This window comes from Alternaria metachromatica (genome assembly GCF_023757995.1).
Source record: "Alternaria metachromatica strain BMP 0045 chromosome Unknown scaffold_7, whole genome shotgun sequence".
In the NCBI taxonomy this organism is placed as follows: Eukaryota; Fungi; Ascomycota; class Dothideomycetes; order Pleosporales; family Pleosporaceae; genus Alternaria; species Alternaria metachromatica.
In genome coordinates this window covers 316,445-341,725 of record NW_026055498.1, presented here as the reverse complement: position 1 = coordinate 341,725, position 25,281 = coordinate 316,445, and the positions used below count along the sequence as shown (strand labels likewise).

Below are 25,281 nucleotides of genomic sequence, written 5' to 3'. Positions count from 1 at the left end.
CAGATGCAAGAAGGTTGGCACCCGAGGAGCGTTTGGAAATTCGACATGTGATCGCTGGCGCACGTTCAGTTTGCCTGCATCCGAGCCATCGCTCATACCTCGCTCTATATCCGGACCTCACCCTGGCTAGCGCCCGCAACTCAACCCGATTTTATCAAGAACTACCTTTGTCGACCGAATCTTTATGGCTGCCGTACATTCATACCAAAAGACTCTAAAGGCAAACAGACTCCGCTGCCCCTCGTGATCAGAGCTCACGGTGGTGGCTTCATCGTCAACTATCCCGCAGCCGACGATGTTCTGGCGCGACATCTTGCTGATCATGCAAGCTGTATCGTAGTCAGCATAGATTATGGCAAATCGCCCCAAAACAAGTTCCCCACTGCCTACGAGGATGTCATCGCTCAAACGCTCGCCGTGATTGACGATCCAGAATTGCCTATCGACAAGTCAAAAGTCGTCCTCTGCGGCAGTTCAGCTGGAGGTAATCTTACCCTTGGCGCGGCCCAAGACTCGAGGCTACTGTCCAAAATTCTGGGTGTCGTATCCATCTACCCTGCCGTTGACTTCGACTCCGATAGCGATACAAAGATGGCAACTCGGCCAGATCCTCAAGTCCCTGACTTCATCGGAAAGAGCTTCGATGACATCATGAATCTGTACCTGGATGAAGCCCAGAAGCCCTCCATGCAGGATGTGCGTTTGAGTCCAATGTATTTCGCTACAAGAGAAAGGTTGCCGCCGGCGCTTCTACTCATCGGAGCTGAGCATGACATGTTCTGCCGCGAGGTCGAAGTCATGGCTGAGAAGCTTGCGGGCGGCAGGGCTAAGGTTCCGAACAAGGAAGGCTGGTCGGCGCCGGGGGTGCAATACTATAAAGTATTTGGCCAGCCACATGCATTCGAAGGCTTTCCCGCTAAAGATCCCGAAGCGGAGAAAGCGAGGATAGCTGCAAAAGATGCCATGTTTGACACCATCTCAGAGTGGCTGAAGACTACCTTCTCTAAAGTTGACAGCCACTAGCGAGACCTTGCTCGATGTTAGCGCTTGGGTTTTTCTTGACGTCTCTGTTCACAGTACGCGATTGAGATCGTTGCAAGCAAATAGTGAAGCAAATGACAATAGTGCTCTTGACGACGTTCATAAACGGAATGCTTGTCGACGCGCGGCATACATAGGATACAGCGAGGTATTCATTTGCTATTCTCGCCTTGTTTTCTCCCTTTTTGGCGTTTACTACTTTCTGTGTCGTAACAGGCTTCATGTTCGTTAGCAAATGTTGACGCTCGGGAGAAACTGGGCTTGTTACTTTACTTCCGATAGTAGACGCTACCTTGTCGAAAGAGTCGGTGAAGCGTGCGTCCAGGTTGATGCTGTTTCATTACCTGGGCGTCGCGCCGTAGGCTTGCATTGGGCGTACGCTCACGTCATGTCCTTGACGTATCAACGACACGGACTGGCATGGTGTTTGTACAGGATCAGATCGACATCTTTATCGGACCGTCCAGACCTGAAGAATCCCATGTCGCGTACAACAACAAAACAAGGACTGAAGATACCCTCGGCAGGCGCCGGGTAGCTGATACCAACATGCTTTCGGCTGCGGGAAGGCAATGCAGTCAGCTTACAAAGGGGTCGGTGATGACAGGCAGCCGGGAATGGACAAACCCCTGACAATCTCATGTCATATACTGCGCAGGTACCTAAGTACATTCATGCGTAGCCGTTGAGAATATCGACAAAAGATCACACAACGTGCCATTGGGAGTCCGACGCGTTGGAGCGGCTGAAGCAGACGTGACTTCCAAGGTTCGCCGCCATGTTCACTTGATGCATGTGAAACCCCAACCTAGAGGCTTCCTTGCAAACCTCATACGACTCCATCGAGGCGTCTCGTGGCCGCCATGCTTATATTAAGGTTGCGGTCCTCGCCGGCTTCATCTCCCGCATGTCAGCTAATGCCAATGCAGCTAGCGGCATGACATCACAGCACATGGCGCATCCACTTTGCTGGCGCGGCTCGCAACACATCGTGAAACCAGCGGTCAGAGCACTGCGTCCATGCCCATTCCGATATTTGCGCGACATTTGGTGCAATCAGCTGCCGCTATTTCCCATGCCCGGCTGATCTAAGGTCGGGCGCCGTTTGGGGGCTCGACTCGCGTGTGTTACAGGACGGGCGGAGGACAGAGTGCGTCATTGGCAATGCGGAGGGGGTTGCGCTTTATTCTCCGCGCTTTTCTTTTCCTACTTCACTTTGTTGCATTACCAATACCTGAGAAGGCGGCTACTTCACGAGGCTAGAAAGAGTTGGGATCATAATCTTTCAAGCACGCACGTGTCGTCTTTCCAACGTGCAACCTTAACACGCCATCTCCTCGGCCCTTTCCGCGGTTCGATACTGAAGCGGCGTACGAGCCTACTTGCTCACACCACCAACGCGACAATGAATTACGCATCATGGATCGAAGAGGAGAAACTCAAGGTATGCCCACTCCGCGCTTACTGTTGATCGCAAATCTAACACGTGCGGCTCAGAAAACCTTCATCGTGGCCACGTTGGCGTCCACGCTTGTCGGCACGTTCACGGCGTCTATGGGGCTATGGGAGCGCGTCTCAGACAAGCGCCAACAGCATCGACAAAAACAGCGCGACACGAAACAAGATGGCGAGATCAAGGAGCTGAAGAAGCAGTTCGAAGAGGCGCAGAAGAGAGCCGATGGTAGACAACAGGAGATCGATCGGCTAAAGAACGGTGGAGGCCGCGACGACGTAGGAAACAATTTTGAGAGGGATGGTATGATGGTTCAGAGGATGTATGACCAAGGCTATGGCAGGATGGGCAGCCGGTTCGCCCAGGGTGATGGTAAGTTGATTGCGCTGGAGAACTGGTACAAGACTGACCCCGCGCACAGCCATCGTCGAGAACAAACTACAAGCGCACATCATCTCCCTCCAACAAACCGTTATAAACGTCCTCCAAGATGCCTTATACAACGACCGCCAATTGACTCGCGCCGACATGTCCAAACTTATCGCCGCCTCAAACCAAGCCAGGGAAGGCTCCATGATCGCCCTACAAGAAGCGCAACAACGATTAGGAGGCTCGCAAGTCGGCGCACCACCCCCACCTCGCCCTGCATCGCCTCCGCGCTCCCTCGTCCCTTCGCAGCGCGCGCCTAGTGCTATTATGCCCATGGATGGCCCCGAGCAACTCTTCTGCCGCTACGCACTCGATCTACAATACATGCCCGGAAACCCCTTGGCAGCTTCCTTTGCCCCTGGAGGTAGCTGCGCATGTCCTGCATGCGGCGTGCGCCTCGACGTAACCAGCGAAGACTTCTGGATGATCGGCAAACGGACACCCGTCACTATCTGGGACAAGACAACTGGCTATGAGCACGATATCATGGACACACGCGAGTTCCGTCTTGCCCAGCGCTTCGTCATCAAGTGCCATACCCCAGATGGCGAGTACGCGTGCACAATCTGCAGCAAGGGCAGAGACGTCGACGCGATTTGCCGGACAGTAGACAGCCTGGTCAAACACGTGGGAACATACCACGATGTCGGCGAACTGGAACAAGAAATCGATCTGCGCGAGGTCAAGGTCGAAACGAAGAGGTTGAGTCTCCCTGCGCCACACGTACCCAGTCCGCCGAGGAGCGTTCTCAGGGAAGAGATGATTTATCGGTGAGCGTCTGGCAATCACCATGATGAATCGTGTATTTTTGGGGGTTATTTGTTTATGTCACAGCAAGGCGTTGGGTCGCAAGTATACCTTTTTTTGGGGGCGGTGGGCTGCATGCATGCATATTGCGATTCCTTCTTTTCATGATGTATGAGTAAACGATGTAACGGCAGCAATATATACCATCAACAGTATACTTTTCAACGTGAAACATGAATTCAGTCCAAGCTTTCATATAAATCAGCTATCAAAAATGCTAACCTGAGCCCTCCTGAGGTACGCTTGGAGTAGGGAACCAGGCTGCATTGACATGTCCGAAGTAAATACCAGATATGCACCAATCCTAGGACCCAGCCTCGCACTGTCTCCAAAATTCCCAAGTCCAGCCTCGCACTAGACGTCGATCAGAAAGCTTGTGTGAACGCCGACTGCAACAAGGACGAGGCTCTGTGTTGGGTGTAGCCGTCTGATCCGAGCTGAGGTAGTGGTCTGTGCACGTGGGGACAGGAGTGGATACGTCATCAGGGTGCTGCAGCTATGGGGTGTAAGGTGTCCACAAGGAGCACTACACTGCAACCTCAACAACGACTCTCGGTTTCGTTGAATCTTTATCGGATGCTTGAGATGTTCTTGCGGTCTTTATTGCTCCATTGCACCAATACATCGAGCCACTCTTAGTTGATCCATCGCTCCCCCGGATAGCTACCTCAGCCTCCCTGCGTCGCAACATGCCCCCCATTGTACACGTAGTACACGTAGCACATGGAGGACAACTATCGATTCGAACCAGAATTCATTGCTGGCGTGTTTCTATGCCGGATCTAAGATTTCAATCAACGAGCGGTCTGGAGTTCACAGGGCGTGCGACTGGATTGCCATGAGCCCCTGTTTACACAGCAGTAACCAGCCTCGCAGTCTCAAAACTTGGGACCAGCGAAGACATCTTCCTGTGTGTATCCGGAGTCGAAGCAGGAACACCTGACTTCAGAAGCTCCCTGTTGGTCGTGACACACAACGTCGCTGCATCTATGCGCATCCCACGCCTCTATACCGCGGCTGAAGTATGTCTGATGAAACATACCTTTCATCTGTAATACCAGTAAATCACTCCGAACGGTAGAAGAGAGTCAGCATGATCGTTCTCGGTTGACAAGTCATGTAGGTTACACGCACGATGTTCGCCGGTCCTCCGCCGCCGCCGGCCCCACACGACCGCAAGAAATTTTCTTTGCTACCACAACCACCAATCCCAAAGTTCAACAACTTGCAGCCTGGTTTGCTACAGCCTGAACGTTACTCTCAGGAAGTATCATCTGAGTATAGAGGCGTTTCAATATCGACTTCTTCCATCAAACAATAGCATCGCCCGGCTAGCTCAATCGGTAGAGCGTGAGACTCTTAGCTTTCACGTCCTAATCAGACTCGATTGGTTATCTCAAGGTTGTGGGTTCGACCCCCACGTCGGGCTTCCTTGTTTTTTTGCGCTCTTGGGGACATGTCATCGTCGTCCAGGAGTTGGGTGTTGATTTCTTGAAGGACCTTTTTTGCCAAGCACTTCCGCCGGCGCGAATCACAACAAGCCATGTCGCCAAGTCAACGTCCATAGGCTCTTTTCATACCTTCCATCGTCTCCTATTATGTCTGTTGCTAACCGCGAGGTGTGGCATTACGCATATGTTGTGTACTTAGAGGGTTACACAGCGCATTTTCGCATCTTGTAGGTTCACAGCTAACGAACAAGCTACTGTGACTAGACGCTGTCACAACGACGAACGTTATGCACGTCAGACCAGCTGTCTCGTTGTTATCGTGTGCGACATTCTCATGATGCCTCTGAAAGTACAATATCGCAGACTTCAGATCAGAATAACACATGTATCTGTCGATAAGTCTAGCATGAGGGGAGTAACCGCTGATATGCACATCGTACTTGAGTGTAGGCCTGGCAGCTGAAGTTATTCTTTCGGTCTTTACATAGACCGGCATCGGATGCATTGTTGACTCCAAATTGTCTGGTGCAAAACCGCCCGGCAATTTTTGCCATGCTTGTAAGACGCATCAGCAGAGCCCTCATCAACGCATGTCATGATTACAAAACGGTCTCTCTCCAGTGAGTGCCCGCGCCGCCTTTCCCCGCCTGTAGCGCCAGGCTCGTCGGCCCCATGAAAAAAGGGCCGAACCTTCCATGATGCATATAGTGCTACATGGATCTTACATCCTCCACGCGTAGCCGTGGAACTGACCATATCCGCTGCAGGCGCTGCCAAACTTGGTGTCACAACAAAGTAGTAGCGATGAGCGCAATTCTCGTACTTTGGAGCAATATCAGTGTGACGTCCATGTTGTATCGTGCGATAGGTGTTGGACTCCCTGCCATGCCACATTCCGGCTTCACGAACTGCCCCTGGCCATCCAACGGGTGTGCCGTACCGCAGAGGCCTTGGCAGCTCCACACCGGTGCGATGTCCGAAGGAACCCCTACCAGAGTAAGCGGGTCACGCACTGTGTTACCGCCTCTCACCGTTCTAATCCGACACTGAGCACAAGGATTCGTCGAGGCATGGTCTGATGAACAAGACCAAGAACTGCAGAACTACCCTCTCGCGCGCGATGCGCTGTGATAATACACCCCGGATGAACTGCAGCCTATTCATTTAAGTTACGCAAGAAGTCCAACAATCTGCTATCCGTGTAAGCCTCTCCTCATTGTCATCTCTTCTCCAGCCACACCTGCAGTGTAATCAACATCATATCGGCTTCATCCTTCGCATCCACCAGCGCGACTGCGGCTCAAGTCATACATCAACATGGGCTCCATCGAAGATATCCAAAGACTGTCCCTCAACGGCAGTGCTAACGGCACCAATGGCACGCACATCCAAGATCTCGACGCCCTGATAGTTGGCGCAGGTTTCTGCGGTGTATACCAGCTCAAGACACTCCGCGACGCAGGCTATAACGTCAAGCTCGTCGAACACGGATCCGATTACGGCGGTGTATGGTACTGGAATCGGTACCCAGGCGTTCGTGTCGACAGCTCCATCCCCCATTACGAATTCTCCGACCCAGCGCTTTGGAAGGATTGGACATGGAAGCAGAGGTTCCCAGAAGGTTCGGATCTTCGCGCTTACTTTGCTCACGTGGCTAAGGTATGGGATCTGAGGAAGGATACCAAGTTTGACACGTTCGTTTCATCTGCGACATGGAGTGATGACGAAGCGAAATGGATCGTGAAGACGAAGGCGGGCGAGATGTACAAGGTGAAGTTTCTGTTGCTGAACACTGGCTTCGCGGCGAAGCGGCACATTCCCGATTGGAAAGGCATCGATTCCTTTAAAGGTTGGATCACATTGCCGTCGCAGTGAAACACACTAACCATGGATCAGGCACCTTCCTCCATCCCTCATTTTGGCCTCTTGAGGAACCCGATCTCCGCGGCAAGAAGGTGGCTGTTATTGGAACAGGCGCTACTGGCATTCAGATAGCGCAGGAGTTGAGCAAAGTTGCCAGTCAGCTCACAGTCTTCCAGCGAACGCTGAACATGTCAATGCCAATGCGTCAAGTCGACTATGACCTTCCGCAACAAGCCCTTTCCAAGCTTGAGTATCCGGATTTCTTCGGGGGGTTGAAAACTCGCTTCTCAGGCTTCTCGTTTGAGTTCATTCCCCGCTCTACATTCGACGATACGCCAGAACAGAGAATGAAGGTTTACGAAGATCTATGGAATGAAGGCGATTTCAAGTTCTGGCTTGCGGCTTACCAAGACATGCTCTTTAGCAAAGAAGCCAACCGCGAAGCATACAAGTTCTGGCGGGACAAGACGCGAGCGAAAATCAGTGACAACAAAGTCGCCGATATACTCGCTCCCATGGAGCAACCCTACTCCTTCGGTTGCAAACGCATCGCGCTGGAGAATGGATACTTCGAGATGTACAACAAGCCCAACGTCTCTCTTGTTGACATCAGCAAGAAGGGTACGCCAATCCAAGAGATTACTGAGAAAGGCATCGAAACCGCCGAGAAAGAACACGAGTTCGACTACATCATCAGCGCGACGGGATACGACGCCATCACCGGTGGCCTGAAACAGATCGATATCCGCGGTCCATCAGGCGAGAGCCTGAGCGAGCACTGGAAGGACGGCGTAAAGACATATCTCGGAATGGCTGTCGCAGGCTTCCCGAACATGTTCTTCACATATGGGCCCCAAGCGCCGACTGCGCTGTGCAATGGTCCCACGTGCGCTGAGCTGCAAGGCGACTGGGTCTTGCAAATGATGAACCATATGAAGGAGAAGTCGCTTCGTAAGATCGTGGCCCAGAAGGAGAGCGAGGATCAGTGGAAAGAGCTCATCTGGAAGCTTGCTAATGCGTCGCTGTTGCCCAGTGTAGATTCTGTGAGTTGCAGAGAGTCGATGGATGGGAGATTGTAATTTACTAATGCTGCGACAGTGGTACATGGGTACCAACATCCCTGGAAAGCCCAGAGAGCCTTTGATGTACATCGGAGGCGTGCCGGCTTATTACAAGACGATCAACGAGACGGCGAAGAACGGGTATACGGGGTTTGATCTGTCGTGAATGCGTCCCGAGGTCCTTTGCGACTGAAGAAGATGGGCCCGTTAGAGTCAATGACGACACTGGCTACCTACCTAGGTAGTTTCGGCTGGTTTGAAACATCGATGGAAGAACCAGAAGTGTTCGTTTTATGTACGCAATGAACAGCACGTTGTGCGCAGCCATGCTGCGTGTACATTACCTAGGTATGATGGTGACGTCGTTCGATGCTCACAGTTGGGAGCTGAGGGAGCTGGGAAATGCGCTGGTCAATGCGTGCCGGCCATTCGGCCGCCCAGTCCCGCGCCCGCGCCAGCCCCCAAATTTCTTCCTGCTACTGGGTCTACGTTCATCATTCACTTAATCCACAAAACCACGAAGCTCCATGACTTATCGCATACTACATGTCAAGATGGCGCATGCGATGCTGCTTCCGAAACCCTCACCGCTACGGCCACCCTGCGTCTAGGCCTGCCAGGTGCATTGCAGCCGACCCTCGTGCTTTCTGCCGCCCTATAGTCCAGTCTACCTACACTCTTTACCGAGACACGCCACCCGCGGCTGTCAAACCCAGATGCCTGCTGCATAAGTCCATGTGCACCATACATCTCGTCGTGTATGCGTCCAATCATTAGGTACAAGCCATTATGTGCCAAGGTATGAGTTACGCGCAGAAGACGCGATTGTACCTCTGCAAAGACTCCCCAGCCAACATGTCTATCGCCCAGAGCCGTATGGCTCCGCTCGCCGCTGATATCACGCATCATACACGACTAGTGGACGAGGATCTTTCCAAGAAACACTCACCGCAGCCGGCCAGGATCGAAAGCTCCAGTAAACTCAAATTGATAGCAGACCCTGCACCCGCGGGATTGACTTCTCGTGCAGGGTCTTGGATTTGACAAGGCTGGAGATAGGGAATGCCGGTGAGCAAGAGTTGGAAGAAAACATCGCTCGCCGAAGCCAACACGAGATTGAAGTTGCGCGATTTGCACCAGCCACCGGGTCTGCACTCCGAATCTTTGAAGCTAAATGTGACGAGTAATTTGTAGTGCCGAACAGCTTCCATTGGAAAGGATACCTTTGATGCATCAATGGATTGCATCACATTATTGCCGAGAAAGAAATGCATGGTCATTCATCGATTGATTCATTTATCATCAAAGATCGTAAGCAAAGCATTATCCTTCCAGTCGCTCGATACCATAGACTTGTCGCAGCTCCTCCCCTCCATCTTTTCCCAAGCCCGAAAAGTTATTCCTTACGGCGCCACTGGTAAACCATGCCGTCGTCATCGTCGCTGTTTGTGTGTTCCCACACAATAACTGGCTTGAAGCCAGGGGCCGCGTCGGCTTTGGGTGCGGCGGCTGCATCTACTCATAGTATTAGCAAGATGACGGGTACAGCGCTCGATGTCAACTGACCGCGCTTCGGCTCGACAGGCAGTGCACTAGCAAAGAAGCCGCAAGCCGCAAGCCGCTAAAGCGGAGAAGAAGACAGTCGAGAGATGCATATTGTGGTATGATTATGAGTGATCGAAGTGGTAATAGTTTCTTTTGGAGAATTGTCTTGTACCACCAACTCCACTACGGTGCCATACGCTGGTCTTCTATACTGGCCCACAGCTATCCCGCGATTGCTTATGCTGACCTCACGTCCGCAGACTTTGCATCGCATTGCATCGCATTGCATTGTACACGTGGACAAGCTAATGCGACTACATCCTTCGACTTGATCAGGTGTGTTGCCGTCTACGAATTCCACAACTGATGTTGCTCTTCTCAGGTGAGTTCGCTACGCCCCAGATAACGGTCCAAGCCACTAGCCGATCCTTTACCAGTCAGGCTAGAGGAAGGATCTCTCAACCTTGACAATTACCACATGGCGCTCGCGTGGAAGCAGCAGGAAGGCCGCGGAGGACGTTGACCAACCATCTGCAGTCAATTGACGCCCGCCTGACGCGTTTGGCAGTTCCCTTGCATAATGCTGGAGCCCTGACGTGAACAGCATCTCCGTAACGATATACTCGCTGCTTTGCCGGCATGTGCCGGATGGATCTCGATGCCCACGTTGCGGCAATTTACAAATAACAACTGTATACGTTTCTCGACCAGTGCCACAAGCATTTCGATTGCCCACGCATCTGAGCTCATACAACCAAACAGGCGACATGGCGAAATCGGGAGGCTATCTACCTGTTTCCTCGTCGGATGGTGACCCCACTGTTGTTGTATCTAAGACGAAGCCCGATTCAACCAGTCGAAGACTGTTACAGACGCTGATCGTCATATTGAGCGTAGTCGCGACCTTGGGTCTTGGTTATTCGCTGGGTTCTTCCAGATCCAGAACCAGTACACTATCTAGCACGATATGTAGGCTTCACAACTGTTCAGTCATGTGGATAGGAACTCACTCTTCTCAGTACCTCCTGGAGATGTACACTACTACATGAAGTTCAACAAAACCTTTCCTCAGAGACCGAACGAGGAGAGCGATGCAGCATGGGCTTCTCTTTTTCCAGAGAAACTGGGCTTCATCCAGCATCCGGAGTTAGCACCAAATGTGGCCGGCATTGCTGTCTTCCATGAACTTCATTGTTTGGTACGTAAACAGTGTGCCATAATCAACCCAGACTGACCTCATAACAGAACATGCTTCGACAAGCCTTCTGGGCTTCGGTAGATGGGAAGTTGGTGGAGATGGGTGATGAGTCTCGTGAAAAGAACCACCGCACCAGCCATCACCACGTTCGTCATTGCTTTGAGTACCTGCGTCAATCACTCATCTGTCTTGCGGATGCCAACCTTGAGACGATGAACTATACTGCGCGCGGTATCTCTGGATGGCAGACCGAGAGAACATGCAGAGACTATGCCGGATTGGTGGACTGGGCGGATGAATGGGGCATCCTGAGAGAAGAAGCACTGCATAACCACGACCTTGAAGCGAACTTCGTGAATGAGAGCGACAAATTGTAACTCAGAATGAATCTACCTTATACGTAACGAGAAGCCTTTATGCATGCGGTTTTGTTCTCTCTGTGATGTGCTCAGGGCCAACATCCTCAGGCTTGACTAACACTCCGTCCGCAAAGATGTCGATGGAGCGGGCTTTAGTCCATGTCATGAGCGCATCAAAATCAACACACTGGTGCGAAGCCCAACTTCGTGCCGTTACATCATTGCCTCCCCCCGATAGGTAGGTGTACGTTCCTAGCGACACATCACCCCTACACATGATGCCCTGTCTCAGTGTTTCAATGCAATGGTCTACAGCTGGGTCAGAGACGCCTAGAGGAGACTGAATGACGGTCGCTAAGACTTACTGATGTGCCGTTCCAACTCATTACGGGCAAGACCCTGTACATCTTCAAAGTACGACTCCTTGTACATCCATTGCCTTATCTTCTTCTGCAGACCTTGTCGGTATATGCACCTAATCATTTCGACCGAGAAAGACTTACGAGACAATGCAGTTCGTGGGTCATAAAGATTTCGGATGCGTAGCCAGAGCCATCGGCTAAGGGTAGAGATGTGACGTTGTAGTAGTCCAAGTCCTCGCGAGCGACGCGGATGACGGTACCTGTCACAGCACGTCAGTCAAAGATCGTAAACTACAAGTCAATTAGGTGGAATTCTGACCTTCCAGTAGTTCGTGCCATGCGTGATCTAACTCGGAGCTTGGAACGCCAGCAAACGGGGTGCCTGCCACCGTCAAGGGGAAAACACGGCTATCTTGACGAAACGATGTGGACTTCGCAAGCGCTGCGGACCAATTTAGCTTGTATATCGAATGAAAAGATGGTGCGGCTAACACGGGAAGAGTTCAGGCTGCAAGCCTCGTATCTGAGACTCCAGATCCATAGAGTGAAGCTTCAACTTCAAGTAGAGGCCTCCAAAGATTACATAGCTCAGGACCACCGTAACAGCGATGAATCTTACTACTATCGGATATCTGCTATGTACTAACACAGGCTTTCCGCGGAACGGTGTACTCTCGTCGTCGGACGGAGGCCATGCCGCCTCGGTGTTGTCAATGTCCTTTTCGTGATCGGACATATTGGCAGACTACAGTCGATTCTGAGTCTATGGGTTTGGGCTTTTTCCAGGATGCAAAATGAGCCGGAAACCTTGGAAGTCTTTCTGACCTATCTAACTGGTGCTAGGAACGACATTAGACATGTGATGTAATGTCTCCGCGGAGTGATCTCAAATCCTTCAATAGCTCACAGCGGCAGTAAGTGTCTCATGCCGCTTTAGCAGCACTCACCAAGAACGTTGCGACGTGCATATGTGATAGCGAGGCGAAACAGAAAGCCCTTGCATCTCGGTTGCATGTGGCACGGTAGGGAGACCTCGCCACAGGGCGTTGGAACCCTCCAAGTACCTCCGTACCCGCCGCAACTGCTTGCAAACCTTACCCAGGTACTCACTCGTTACACAGCATATTGTTACTGGGGGTCAGACTTTTCGTTTTTACATCTGGACCGTCTATATCGTATGCGAAGACCGGCAGCTGCCCCAACCGTGCCCCTTGCCAAACTAAGCGACATACAGCTTTAGGCTGCATAAAGTGGATACTACATGCATGGCTTGGAACGCACCCAACTTTATTGCGCTGGCAGCCACGCTAGCATTCCTAGCTACTGTCTCTGTTGCATTGAGGATTTGGGCGCATACGAAGTCCAACAACAAGTTCGGTCTAGATGACGTCTTGATAGCTCCGGCTTTGGTTAGAGGACCTATTTGTTGCGATGATTTACGGCTAACAACATCGTAGTTATGCGTTGTCGGCATGGCGATCACCTTGATTCTTGGTCAGTGAAGTTACCGGGCGATGATGAACTCTCGTGTTGACATGGGCAATAGGGACGGAATATGGCGCTATGGCGCAACATCAGGTGAATGAAATGGGTCCTCAAGGCCCCATCTATACGAGACAGTTAGCTGCATACGGAAGGGTACGTCCATGCCTTGTTCTTCGATGGGTCTGCTAATGCTTGTAGGCAAACTATGCCGTGCAGCTCCTATCGCTGGCTTCTTTGGGCTTCAGCAAGACTTCCGTTCTCTGGTTTTATCGACGAGTATTCTTCGTGTACTTGCGGTTTCTTGCCATCAACACAGTTTTGATGGTCATTGTTGTGGCTTGGGCGGTGTCGTTCTTCTTTGCCTTAACATTGCAATGTAGCGATCCTCGTACGTTGTGGACGACCTTCGAATATGCAAGGATAGATTGCGTGGACACTCAACAACTTTATTACGCTGTCGCCATCAGTGGTTTCCTCACCGACCTAGCCATACTGGCTTCACCACTCCCAGTCATATACCAATTGCAGATGCGACGGAGCAAGCGCATAGCAGTAGCGGGTCTTCTGCTACTAGGAGCTCTGTCAGTTTCCCGACGATAACGTACCATAGTAAGCTAACGGGCTCTAGTGTGTGTGGCGCAGCGATAGCTCGTATCGTCACTTTTGTTAGAATTGGTCGTGATGTCGCTGACAACTTCGACGATCTTACCTGTATGTTGTCAATCATCGCATGAGGAACCCTACATAGCTAACAGTAGGCTTAGACTTCACTACACCAGTTTTCGTATGGAGCACCGTCGAGTCTGCGCTCGCTGTTGTCAGTGCTAATCTCCCGTTTTTCGGACCGCTTCTACCCCAGAAATTTCGAGTCGCGACAGAGATATACACATTCTTCCAAACCGTTTGGCCCAAGTCACCAGACAGTGAAGAGCCAACGGCAGACGACTCGACGAAGGAAGAGTCAGTCAGAAGCATGCTCAGTTTTGAACTAGGACCCGGGCGTCCCAGAATAAACTACGAGTCGAATGTTAACAGCGAGGCCATAAGGATGGGTATTAGCGCTGGTGAACTGCAACATACGTTGACGACCACTACGACAGTACCTGGCGCCTTTCCTGCAGCATTGCAATGGCTCGAAGCCTTGCCGATGTCAGCCAGGTCACTTAGGGAGCTTAGTGGACTTAGTGTCAACTCATCAGAAGCTGAGGATACTTGAAAAAGAAGAAACTTTGTACATATAATAATAAACTCGATGACCGAAGTATGCGTAAGAACGCTCTCACATTCTAAACCAGAAGGCCGAAGAACCTACGCACGTGCCATCCTTAATTAATTAATTAATTAATATTAGTTTTACGCCTATATATAACCTCTTAGAAAGTATTTTAGTAAGTACTACTAAAAAATTATAGTAGTAGTACACTACTTTATAGGCCTAGTTAAAGTAAATTAAGTATATATTAAAGAGAAGAAGAAGGCTTTTAAGTACTTCTTATACCTATTATATTTAGTAGTAATACTACCTTTTAGTAGTATTATAGTAGCTTACTACTATTATTAAATAAGAATAAATAAAAAATAGTAAACGTAAATATAAAATAATAAGAAAATAGTAAATAAAAGTAAGTAGTAGTAGCTTTTAGGCTGCTAGTACTTTACTAAAAAATACTAAGAAATTTAGTAAGTCTTAGTAAAATTTAAGTAAATTTATAGTATAATTATACTACTATAGTAGTTTATTACTTTAATAAAGAATATAAATTTATTAAGCTAGTCTATTAATTCTTTAAAGTACTTAAGCTTCTTATTCTATATACTAGAGAGAGTATTAAGTTAAAGAGACTAAAGTTAAAATTTTACTTAAGTTCTTTTATAAAAGATAATATATTTAGAGGTCTTAGCTCTACTATAGATATATTCTAAAGTTATATTTTTATAGTTAAACTTTTAGTAATACTAAGTAAAGTCTTTATATTTAGAGTAGATTATTAGAGCTTTAGCTAGCACACGCTAGAGTAAAGTTAGTATAATTAGTAGCTATCTAGTAGTATAAGATAGTTACTATTATAAGTACTAAGTAGATAGTTTACTTCTTTTAGTATTCTACTAGCTTTAGTAGAATTATTCTAGTAAGCTCTAACTAATTAATTTAATACTTAAATATATAGAGTTATTAGCTTAACTAAAAGATAGATATAAGTCTTTAGCTTTATTATTTACTATTTAGTCTACTAATTTATTTCTAGAGATACTTATATATTTAGATACTTACTATACTTATATATTATAAGTATTTATAATACTATATATCTATAAAAAAGTCTATTAGAATAATACTAGTACTTATTCTTAGATACTCTAAATAATAAAAGTACTATTAATATAAAGTATAATCTTCTAGTAGCTAGATAGAGTAAAATAGACTACGTATATAAGACTTTTATAAATCTTTATTACTTCTACGTTAAATATATAAGAGAGAGAATATAATAAACTTTAGCTAGTTATTAATTTAGTCTAGTCTTAGTAAATAGTGTACCTATAGATTATAGCTCTTTAACTTTTAATTTATTACTTAAAGCTATCTAAGAAAATAGTTACTATTATTAGGCTAAAAGTCTTCTACTATACTATAAAAGTAGCTATAGCTTTAGTTTTAGCTTAGCTAAGAGTAGAGTCTTCTTATAAGCCTAGTAAGAAATATTAGATATTAGTTAAGATTAGTCTAGAGATAGTAAGTAGAAGCTAGACTATCTATTAGACTTTAGATTAAGAGTATTAGTAACCTCTAGCGCTTCTACTCTATTAAATAGAAAGTAGTATAATATTTAGGTATTAGAGAGTATAAAAATATATTACTATAAGAACGTAAGGTAATTAGCACAGGTAAGAAAGTATATAGATATTAGTTTAGTAGAAAAGAGTTCTATTATAGAAAGATTCTATTATCTAAAGTATTATATAAGAGTCTAATACTAAAAAGTATAAGTAAAAGATAAGATAATCTTTTATAAGATAATCTTAAAGAGCTCTTATTAAAAGACGTTTCTCTTCTAGATAATTCTTAGGTTATTAAAGATCTAATTTATATAAGAATATCTTATACACTAGTATAAACCTTCTCTTTCTAGTAGTATAGTTCTATTATACTATCTAGAATATATTACTTACTTATAGTATAAAAGAAAGATAAAGAAAAAATATAAAAAAGAAAGTAAAAAGTAAAATAAATAATTAAGTAAAGATGTTAGTAATATACTACTATAGTGTAGGTAGTAGGTAGATTTTAGGTAAAATAAGAAGCTTACCTAAAATCTAAGTACTAGCAACGTTACTAGTATGTCTAGTCTACTTTACATTTTGTCTACTATAACGTAGTTTAGATAGGCTAGTAGTAGAAGCTAATAGAGCTAGTGTTAGTATCTTAAACTAAGAAGAAAGTAGTAGAACTAGTAGTAGTAATGTTATTAGAGAGCGTAAGAAGCTAGAGAGTAATAATAGACTAGACACTAGACTACTAGCGTAAGCCTAAGAAGTCTTAAATAGAGAGAAAGAAGTAAGTATAGTATTAAAGTTAGTAGCGTTATAGAAGTAGTAATAAATATCTAGTTTTATATTAATTTTATTAATAAGACGTCTAATAGCATCTTCTATACTATAATTATAATTCTAAATATACTACTATCTCTTATAAGAAGAAGGTATACTCTTATTAGTAAAGAAGAAAATGTCTAGATATTTGCTATTAGCGCTCTTAGTAAAGGTAGCCTTCTTAAGCTTCTTAACTACTAGCTATAGTATCTTAATCTCTCTAATAATATACTTACGCTCTTTCTAGATATACTCTAGAATACTATTTTTATTTTTACTAAGAAGGTTATAGATCTTCTTACGTATAAGAGAGTTATTCTAGAAGACTTATGTAAGAATAGCTTTCTAGATCTAGAAGAAGAAGTTAATATATATATCTACTAGAAATATCTACTTAATACTACTATACTTATTATAATATCTAGATAGTATTATAGAAGAAGCTATAAAATTATAATAAGCCTTTAAGATCTTATTATACATTTCTATAGCTAGAACCTCTATAACGCTCTAGCGTACTATAATATACTATAGAAGAATTATTTAATAGATCTTAGTTACTAGTTCTATAGAGCTATAGAGCGTTATAGAGTAGATAATATAAATATCTTCTTTTTTATAAATAGACTTCTTCTACTTTACGCCTAGCGCTATTACTTATACTTCTTACGTCTAATTAATATTATTATACTATTCTTTAATAAGGCTAGTAGAATCTTTCTTAGTAGTTTTACGCTATTATAAGTATAGCTCTACATATTAATAGAAGCCCTCTAAGACCTCTATATAGTTCTAAGAGTTCTTATTATTAATTAAGACTAATTCTTAGATTATATCTATACCTTAACCTTAAGCGTAGGTAAATAATAGATTAAGATTAATATAGTAGAAGAACGTTTTATTACCTAGTATAGTGTACTTAGCGTAGTAAAGGTAGAAAACTATAGTATATTCTTTGTAAAGTACTAAGTAGAGTATCTAGTAATAAAGATTAGTATAGATAGCTTATTAAATAAGAGAATAGTATATAATATAAAGCTAACTAAAGTTCTTATTACTATTAATACGTTAGAGGTAGTAATAGTATATATTAAAGAATTCTTTAATAATCTTCTTAAGTTTCTTATTATTAAAGAATAGCTACTTAAAGTTCTCTATAGTAATATTACTCTTCTACTTAAAGTCTTCTACTAGCTTACTCTAACCTATCTTTTTACTAACTACCTTCTAGAAAGAAATTAGGTATAGATTATAAGCTATCTAAAAATAAAAGTAGTAGCTAAGAAGATTAGAGTCTTATTTACTAAGCTTATATTGCTTAATAAAAAGAATAGATATAACTAGATAGGTTTAGAGTTTATACTACTTATCTTAGAAAAGATATAAGAGAAGAAGAATATTATTTATAGCTTTTGTATTTATAGCTTACTTAAAGAGACCTATATAGGTAGCTATTACTTATATATAAGTTTAATAAATATAAGTACTATTAATTAATAAGCTATTAGAGTAGTAACTAATATAAACTTCTTAATACTATACTTAGATAACTTTAACACGTTTACAATTATTAAGTTTAGTATACTTAAAGTAGCTATTAAGAATTAGTTAAAGAAAATTAGAAGTTCTATCTAGATATTTATAGTTCTTAGCTATAGTTAAAGCCTTAAGCTTATTAGAATTCTAGTCTTTATCTTCTAAATTATCTTTATTAAGTATAGTGTCTATCTTCTTAGATAAAGATTAGTAAGCTAGAGTAGATTTTAGAGCGCTAGTACTAAGTAGTAGTAGTAGTAGAGAAAGACTAGTTTATGTACTATAAAGCCTTAATTTCTATAACTTAGCTACTACTACTCTCTTCTTAACTACCTTAAGACTAGCCTAGCGCTCTTAGTATGCCTACTTCTCTAGATTTACTAAAGAAGTAACTAATCTAGCTTTACTAAGTTGTCTTACTCTAATCTTCTTTAGTTCTACTTTAATATAATTACTACCTTTATTAATTACTCTTAACTTATATAGAGATAATCTAAGTTCTATTATAATAGAGATAGCTAATTAATAGGTAGAGTAAAGCTTTATCTAGTATCTAGTAATAGTATTAGTAATTATTACCTTATTACTACTATAAAGAGTGTACGTAATCTAGTAGTCTAGGTTAGAATACCTATTAGCTATATATAGAAAGATGTATTACTAAAAGTTATATTAATTATTATAAGTACTATCTTTCTTATACTTATAAGTAAAAGAAACTATAATATTTCTAGTAGTAAGGCTAAGTATACCTAGTATTATACTACACTTCTTATAGTTCTTCTTTAATACTTTAATAGAATACTTTAAAAGAGATAGTGTCTTAGAAAGTAAGTTCTTTTTAGTAAACTAAATAGTTACCTTAATAGAATCTCTTAAGGTAGCCTAGTCTTACGTAATAATATTAGTTTTAGTACTTTTACGTAGAGTATAGATATAAATAGCTACTACTTAGACTAAAAATAGAGCTATGTTATAGATATCTAGACACCTAAAGTAGAACTATATATTAGATATAGCCTAGTAGTTATATAGAACTTTACTTAAAAAGTAAGAGACGTAGCTTATAAGACTAGGCTCTAATACGTTAACGCTCTTAGTAGCGTTAGTTAGTTCTATAATACACTTATCTTTAGTATTCTTAGCTTAGCTTAAGACTTAATACTAGCTATTAAATACTTTAACACTACTATACTTATCTATAAGCTCTAGCAGCGCCTTAACTATATTAGATACTTTAAGAATAAAGTTAGTAATCTAGTTAAATAGAAAGGTTACGTTAGTTATAAAAGTATTAAGAATAACCTTTTATTACTTAGAAGACTGCTGTTTAAGACTAGTAATAAAGTCTATTACCTTACTATTAATATTTAGATTCTAGAGATTCTAGTTCTAGGCTAAGGTAAGAACTTAGGTCTTAGCTTTAGTATATAAAGCCTAGATAATTACAAGAGTATCTTTCTTTAGTTATAAACTAGAAGAGGTAGTAGAGAAAGAGCTAGTGTTACTTCTAGAAGCTTAACTATAGATACCTAGAGTAGTAAAATTCTTAGTTAGACTAGGTATATAGAGCTTAAAAGATAGACCTTTTTAAGAAGAGGTCTCTTATAAAGAAGAGCCTTAGCTATAAGAAAAAGTTAACTTTCTAGTATCTATAGCTTTACTCTTACTCTTATTCTTATTACTAGCTATCTTCTACTAAGCTTCTAGCAGCGTAGGTATTTTTCTTTAGTAATCTAAGACTAGCTCTTATAAAGAAACTCTTACTAGACTAGCTTATAGTATAGAACTAATAGTACTAAGCTTATATATATATATATATAGTTGCGCTTATACACTTATTTATAGAATTAGTTATAAGTATAGTAGGCTAAGCGCGCGCTCTTATATATAAGGTTAATAGTAACTAGAAGTTATAGAGAAGGTTTAGGTAGCCTATAGACTTATTATACTCTTTTATGCTAGGTGTAGTAGTTATAGTTAAGGTTATAATTACTAAAGTAAAAAATAAAGAAGATTAGGTTAATAAAGAGAGAAAGAAAATATAGCCTACTTCTAAGAAGTAACTATAGTGTATAAAGGTAAGAAGAAAAGATTAAAAAGATTAGAGAAAGAAAGAAAAAGTAATAGCTATAGAGAGGTATATATATATATAATTAAAAGACGTCTGTCTATTATAGTATTATAATATTATAATATTAATAGGTAAAGTTAGAAGGTAAAATTATAGTAAAGGTAAAGCAATTAATTACGTAATTAGCTATTATACTTAGTAGTATTCTTACGCGTATAATAGTATTAGTAAATAGATAGCGTTATATTATTATAGTAGTAATAACTAGATTTTAGGTAAAATTCTAACCTACCTAAAATCTATATATTAGAACTATTATAGCCTACAATTATTAGAATTATAGCTAAAGAACTATAATAGCTATATAAATATAGTTTAAAGAGAGTTTAATACTAGATAGAATAGTTAAAAGAGTAATACTTATTATAATTAGTACTAGTATTTCTAATATTAAAGTTATAAGAGAGCTATAATACTTATAGCTCTTTCTTTTATTATCTCTAAGAGCGTATAGAGGTAATAGAGTATTAGTTACTAAAGACTAGGTAGTTATAGTTATTATAGTAGTTTCTAGGTAGTTACGCGTAGAGTTGTAGTTAGTTATTACGCGTAAGATTATAGCTACTATATTCTCTAGACGTTCTAAGTGTATTAAGATAGTAGTAGAATAGATATATTCTTATCTACTTAGTAGTAGTTACTTTCTAGAGACCTAACTATAAGTAGGCTAATATAACTAGAAATTACTATTCTAAGCTCTAATTTAAGTAGCTTAAGAAGCTTAGAATAGTAGATTAACTAAATCTAGATAGTTATTACTAGGTAGAGATAACGCCTTAGTAGTTATATAACTCTATAGTCTAGTTAACTAGTAGTAGAAAATCTAATATAAAATAGAATATAGTAAGGTAGTAAGAATAGTAGTAGCTATCTTCTCTACTTTATTTTAAAGTTTATAGTACTTATACTCTACTAAAGGTATCTAAATATATACTACCTAGCGCTTATAAGAAGAGGTATTAATATATATAGTAAACTCTTTATCTATATTATCTAGCATTAATATTATAGTAGAGAAGTTAGAGGTAGTAGAGAGTACTTAAAGTAGCGTTTACCTTAGACTCTAGTAGTAGCTTCTAGCTAAACGCTACTATAAGCGCTGCGCTATCTTTATTACTACTTATCTTATAGTCTATAATACGTTTATTTAGTATAGTTTAAGACTATAGAAGAGAGTTAGATACTAAGAAAAGAGTATAATAAGTAGAGACTTATTATTACTATTAAGGTATAAGTGTAGTAAGAAAGAAGCTAGAATAAATTAAGGTTAAAAGCAAGAACGCTATCTCTTTAGTTTTAGTAAAACTTATAGAATACTTCTCTATAAGACTAATATAGTCTATATATATTTATAATATTAAGATTCTTTATAGTATAGTTAACGTAATAAAGAAGAAAGAAATAAAAAGAGACTAAAGAAGTATACTTTAAATACTTAGTAATAGTAGACTATATATTATTAAAGAGGCTTCTAGGTAAGAGAGCCTATAGTAGGCTCTCTCTTCTCTTTCTAAAGTAAAGGCTATTTTATAGCCTAAGCCTTTTCTCTATTTAATACTAATAATATATTTATTAAAGTTAGAGAGTAGTTGTAATTAGCTAATTGCAGACACATAATCGCTTAGCTTTTAGGTATATAGCTAAGAATTTTATTCTAACTTTCTTTTATAGAAAAAAATTATAATATACTTAATTATCTCTAATTATTAATTGTCTCTAGCTCTAATAGTTATAAGCCTAGCTACTTAATTATAGAACTAATTCTTACTACGTATTAAAGCTTACTAGAAGATAGATTAATTAATCTTAATTTTACTCTACTTTCTCTAAATATTCTGCGATTAGAACTTCTTTTACGCAATTACTTAATTACTACCTACTTCTTTACTACCTCTCTGCATCTTTGTATTAATTCTACGCTCTAACTCTATAGATATAAGTAATTATAATATAGCTATTATAGCTATAGGTGTACTTCTTAAGAAGTAATCTAACTAAAATATCTAGTTTACGCTTCTTAAGCAGCACTACAATAAGAAGAGTATCTAGAAAGAGATTAATTCTAATCTTCTAAATATTAAACACATAGATACTTAGAAGCCTAAGTTTTCTAATCTTCTAGTTCTAGAGCCTACAGCTCTAGCTTCTCTCTCTATAGAGCTAACTAAGAATTAAAAGAATAAGTATAATAAAGCTACCTATAAGTATAATACTCTCTTGTAAGATTATAATTACAAGACTAAGAATAGTACTACGCTTATAGCTATCTAGAACTATAAGTCTAAGTAGTAGTTAAGAAAGAGCAAGAAGATTAATAATATTAAGAGCTAGATTATGCGCACTATTACGCCTAAGTATCTATTACTTATAACTATAAGTAATAATAGAAGAATAGTCTAGTTTCTTATAAAAACTCTTAAAACTATACTTACTTTTACTAATTAGACTACGTAATATATAGTTTACGCAAAGTATTACACTTATCTTAAGAAGACCTAGAGAGAAACTACTAAGAAGTAGTTTAATAACTAGTTAATGCTCTACTAGAAGGTAAAAATCTTTAAGCTCTTAGAGATTAAAGAACCTCTTATAATTACTAACTTTCTTACTATAATTAAGAAGTTTAATTCTAAGTAGACCTACTAGTAGTAATATAATTAATTATTTGCTATAGCTCTTAGAAAGAATACGTTAAGCCTTAGTAATCTTAGTAAGGTGTTTAGCGTTGTTCTCTAGAAGATATTAATTACTACTAGAAAGAGAAAAGCTAATATAATCTTTAATACTATTATAGGTTAACTCTCTACTTCTACTAAGTTAGGTAAGAAGTAGTTAAGCTTACTACCTAAGCCTTACCTCTATAAACCTAACGTAAAATATAAGTAGAAGCCTATCTTATATTATAGATTATAGACTACAATTACTAGATCTAGACTACTAGGTATTCTGCTAATAGAACTCTTAGCTTAAAATAAGTAAAAGATCTAGAAGCACTATTATAAAGAGAAGTAGAGCAGCCTACGTAAAAAGGTTAAGTAATTTAGCTAGAAGATAAGCGCTCTAGCTTCTAAGTATCTAGATAATATAGTTTTAATAATTATTTACCTAAAGAAGCTAATTACTAAGTTTAGGCCTCTAATCTTTAGTATAGACTTTAAGTCTTACGCGCTCTTAGCTAGTATAATTCTTAATAGTAGAGCTATAGTCTACTTAGTTAATAACAAAGTATTAATTAAGCCTAATTTCTTTGTTAAGACTAATAAAGAAATAGTTAAGGCTAGTAGCTAGATTCTTCTAGTAATTAGTATTAGTAATTACGTGCTTTATCTTATTCTTAGCACCTCTAAAGAACCTAGAAAGGTAGATCTTACGCTTACTAGCGTTAAGATTATTCTTAGTTTCTACACTAATATTATCTTAGAAGAGCTTTTTAGAAATAGTAGTATATAGTATATAGGCTATAATCGCACAATTAGAATAGGTACGCTAGAGGCGTTTATTATTCTTATAACTCTTAAGTATAGATTTAACCTCTTATTTATTAAATACAACTCTTCTATCTATTCTTCTAATTCTATTATTATAAATGCTATTACCTACTTATAAGTTCTATAATTGCGCACTAGTAACGCTAATCTTTAGCACTAAAGATCTAGCTACCTAGGTAAGTAAGCGCTTAAGGCTCTTATTAAAGCTACCTAGAACGTAGAGATTATAGACACACAGCGTAGTAAATATAATAATTATACTACTATATATATATTTTAAAGAATCTCTTATTATTCTTATAAGCTATTACTACGTCTCTTCTTTAGAGTATTATAGAACCTATTTAACTTCTCTATAAGCTATGCGCTTAATAAATAGGCTCTAATTATAAAGAAGAATTATTTAGGCAAGCTGTATAATTATAACCTAAAGAACAAAACGCTAGACTCTATAATAGAAGTTATTATAAGCTTTATAGCTATAGTTAAGCGCTGCTATTAGTAGAAGATTATAGAAATCTATTAGAATAATAATACTATAACACTACCTTAGAGAGAGTACTTAAGATATAAGAAATAGGCTAAAAAGAAGAGAATTATAATTATAACGCCTCTACTATATACCTATAAGCCTAATAGCTTAGCAGAAAGAGCTAGCTAAGAGCTTATTACTAAGTTAATTAAGATGCGCATAAGCGCTAATCTTCTAGCTAGACTCTAGCTAGTAATTATAAATACAGCAGCTTAACTCTATAGAATAAGTTTATTATAGCTTTATAGCTATTAATTTCTAGATTAGATATTATATAAATAGTTTAGAAAGTATTTCTAATATTATTAGCTACCTAAGATTAGGCACTAGGCTACTAATCTTTACCTAGATTAGAGTAGAATCTATACTTACAGCTATTAAGCGTATCTACTTAATAGTAATTATGTAGCTAGAAAGCACTATTAAGACTTTAAAGTTAAGTCTTATAGCTATATAGAATATCTTATTAGCTATTAAGCTTCTAATATATATTATATATAGATACTAGTAATTAATTAGGTAATTATAACTTACAATATTACCTTTAATAAGTAGAAGTTCTATTAAAGCAAACGTAAAGAGAAGCTAACTAGAGATTAAGTACTTAAGTAGGTTAAAATACTTAATAATAGTAAGCTTATTAATTCTATAGAGAAGTTTAATATTCTTTCTATTAATTAAACAGCAAGTATAGTAGAGCTATTAACTACTAAGTAAGATCTTAGAGGTAACGTAGGCTATAATTAAAGTAATAAAGTTAGCCTATCTATTAAATATAATTAAAGCTTTATTAATTTAATAGAGATAGAGCATAAGGCTAGTATTCTATTAGAAATTTCTAATAATTAGTAGCTTTCTACTAAGCTTACTACTCTAGAATCTACGTCTAAGCGTAAGATTTTAGAGATAAGTAATTAAAGTAATTATAAGGTTCTTAATAGTTAAA

The 25,281-nt window shown here is 40.3% G+C and overlaps 4 protein-coding genes and 1 non-coding gene across 5 annotated transcripts; 4 read left to right on the top strand and 1 right to left on the bottom strand.

Moving 5' to 3' along the window:
- Positions 1–184: 184 nt before the first annotated feature.
- On the top strand, positions 185–1,023 carry J4E83_004129 (uncharacterized protein; the record flags this gene model as incomplete). Its single annotated transcript, XM_049331059.1, has 2 exons — positions 185–193; positions 229–1,023. The coding sequence occupies 2 exons, from the start codon at positions 185–187 to the stop codon at positions 1,021–1,023; spliced, it is 804 nt and encodes a 267-aa protein (XP_049189605.1).
- A 1,423-nt stretch (positions 1,024–2,446) lies between these two features.
- On the top strand, positions 2,447–3,697 carry J4E83_004128 (uncharacterized protein; the record flags this gene model as incomplete). The annotated part of the gene is made up of 3 exons (XM_049331058.1): positions 2,447–2,485; positions 2,539–2,866; positions 2,916–3,697. 3 exons carry the CDS (start codon positions 2,447–2,449, stop codon positions 3,695–3,697), a joined length of 1,149 nt encoding a protein of 382 aa, XP_049189604.1.
- Positions 3,698–5,055: 1,358 nt separating this feature from the next.
- J4E83_004127 lies at positions 5,056–5,159 on the top strand. The gene has a single exon. It is a non-coding gene; the product is annotated as a tRNA-Lys (tRNA).
- Positions 5,160–6,498: 1,339 nt separating this feature from the next.
- On the top strand, positions 6,499–8,271 carry J4E83_004126 (uncharacterized protein; the record flags this gene model as incomplete). The annotated part of the gene is made up of 3 exons (XM_049331057.1): positions 6,499–7,030; positions 7,078–8,087; positions 8,143–8,271. The coding sequence occupies 3 exons, from the start codon at positions 6,499–6,501 to the stop codon at positions 8,269–8,271; spliced, it is 1,671 nt and encodes a 556-aa protein (XP_049189603.1).
- Positions 8,272–11,561: 3,290 nt separating this feature from the next.
- On the bottom strand, positions 11,562–12,305 carry J4E83_004125 (uncharacterized protein; the record flags this gene model as incomplete). Its single annotated transcript, XM_049331056.1, has 4 exons — positions 11,562–11,657; positions 11,711–11,829; positions 11,889–12,011; positions 12,062–12,305. 4 exons carry the CDS (start codon positions 12,303–12,305, stop codon positions 11,562–11,564), a joined length of 582 nt encoding a protein of 193 aa, XP_049189602.1.
- Between the last annotated feature and the right edge of the window lie 12,976 nt (positions 12,306–25,281).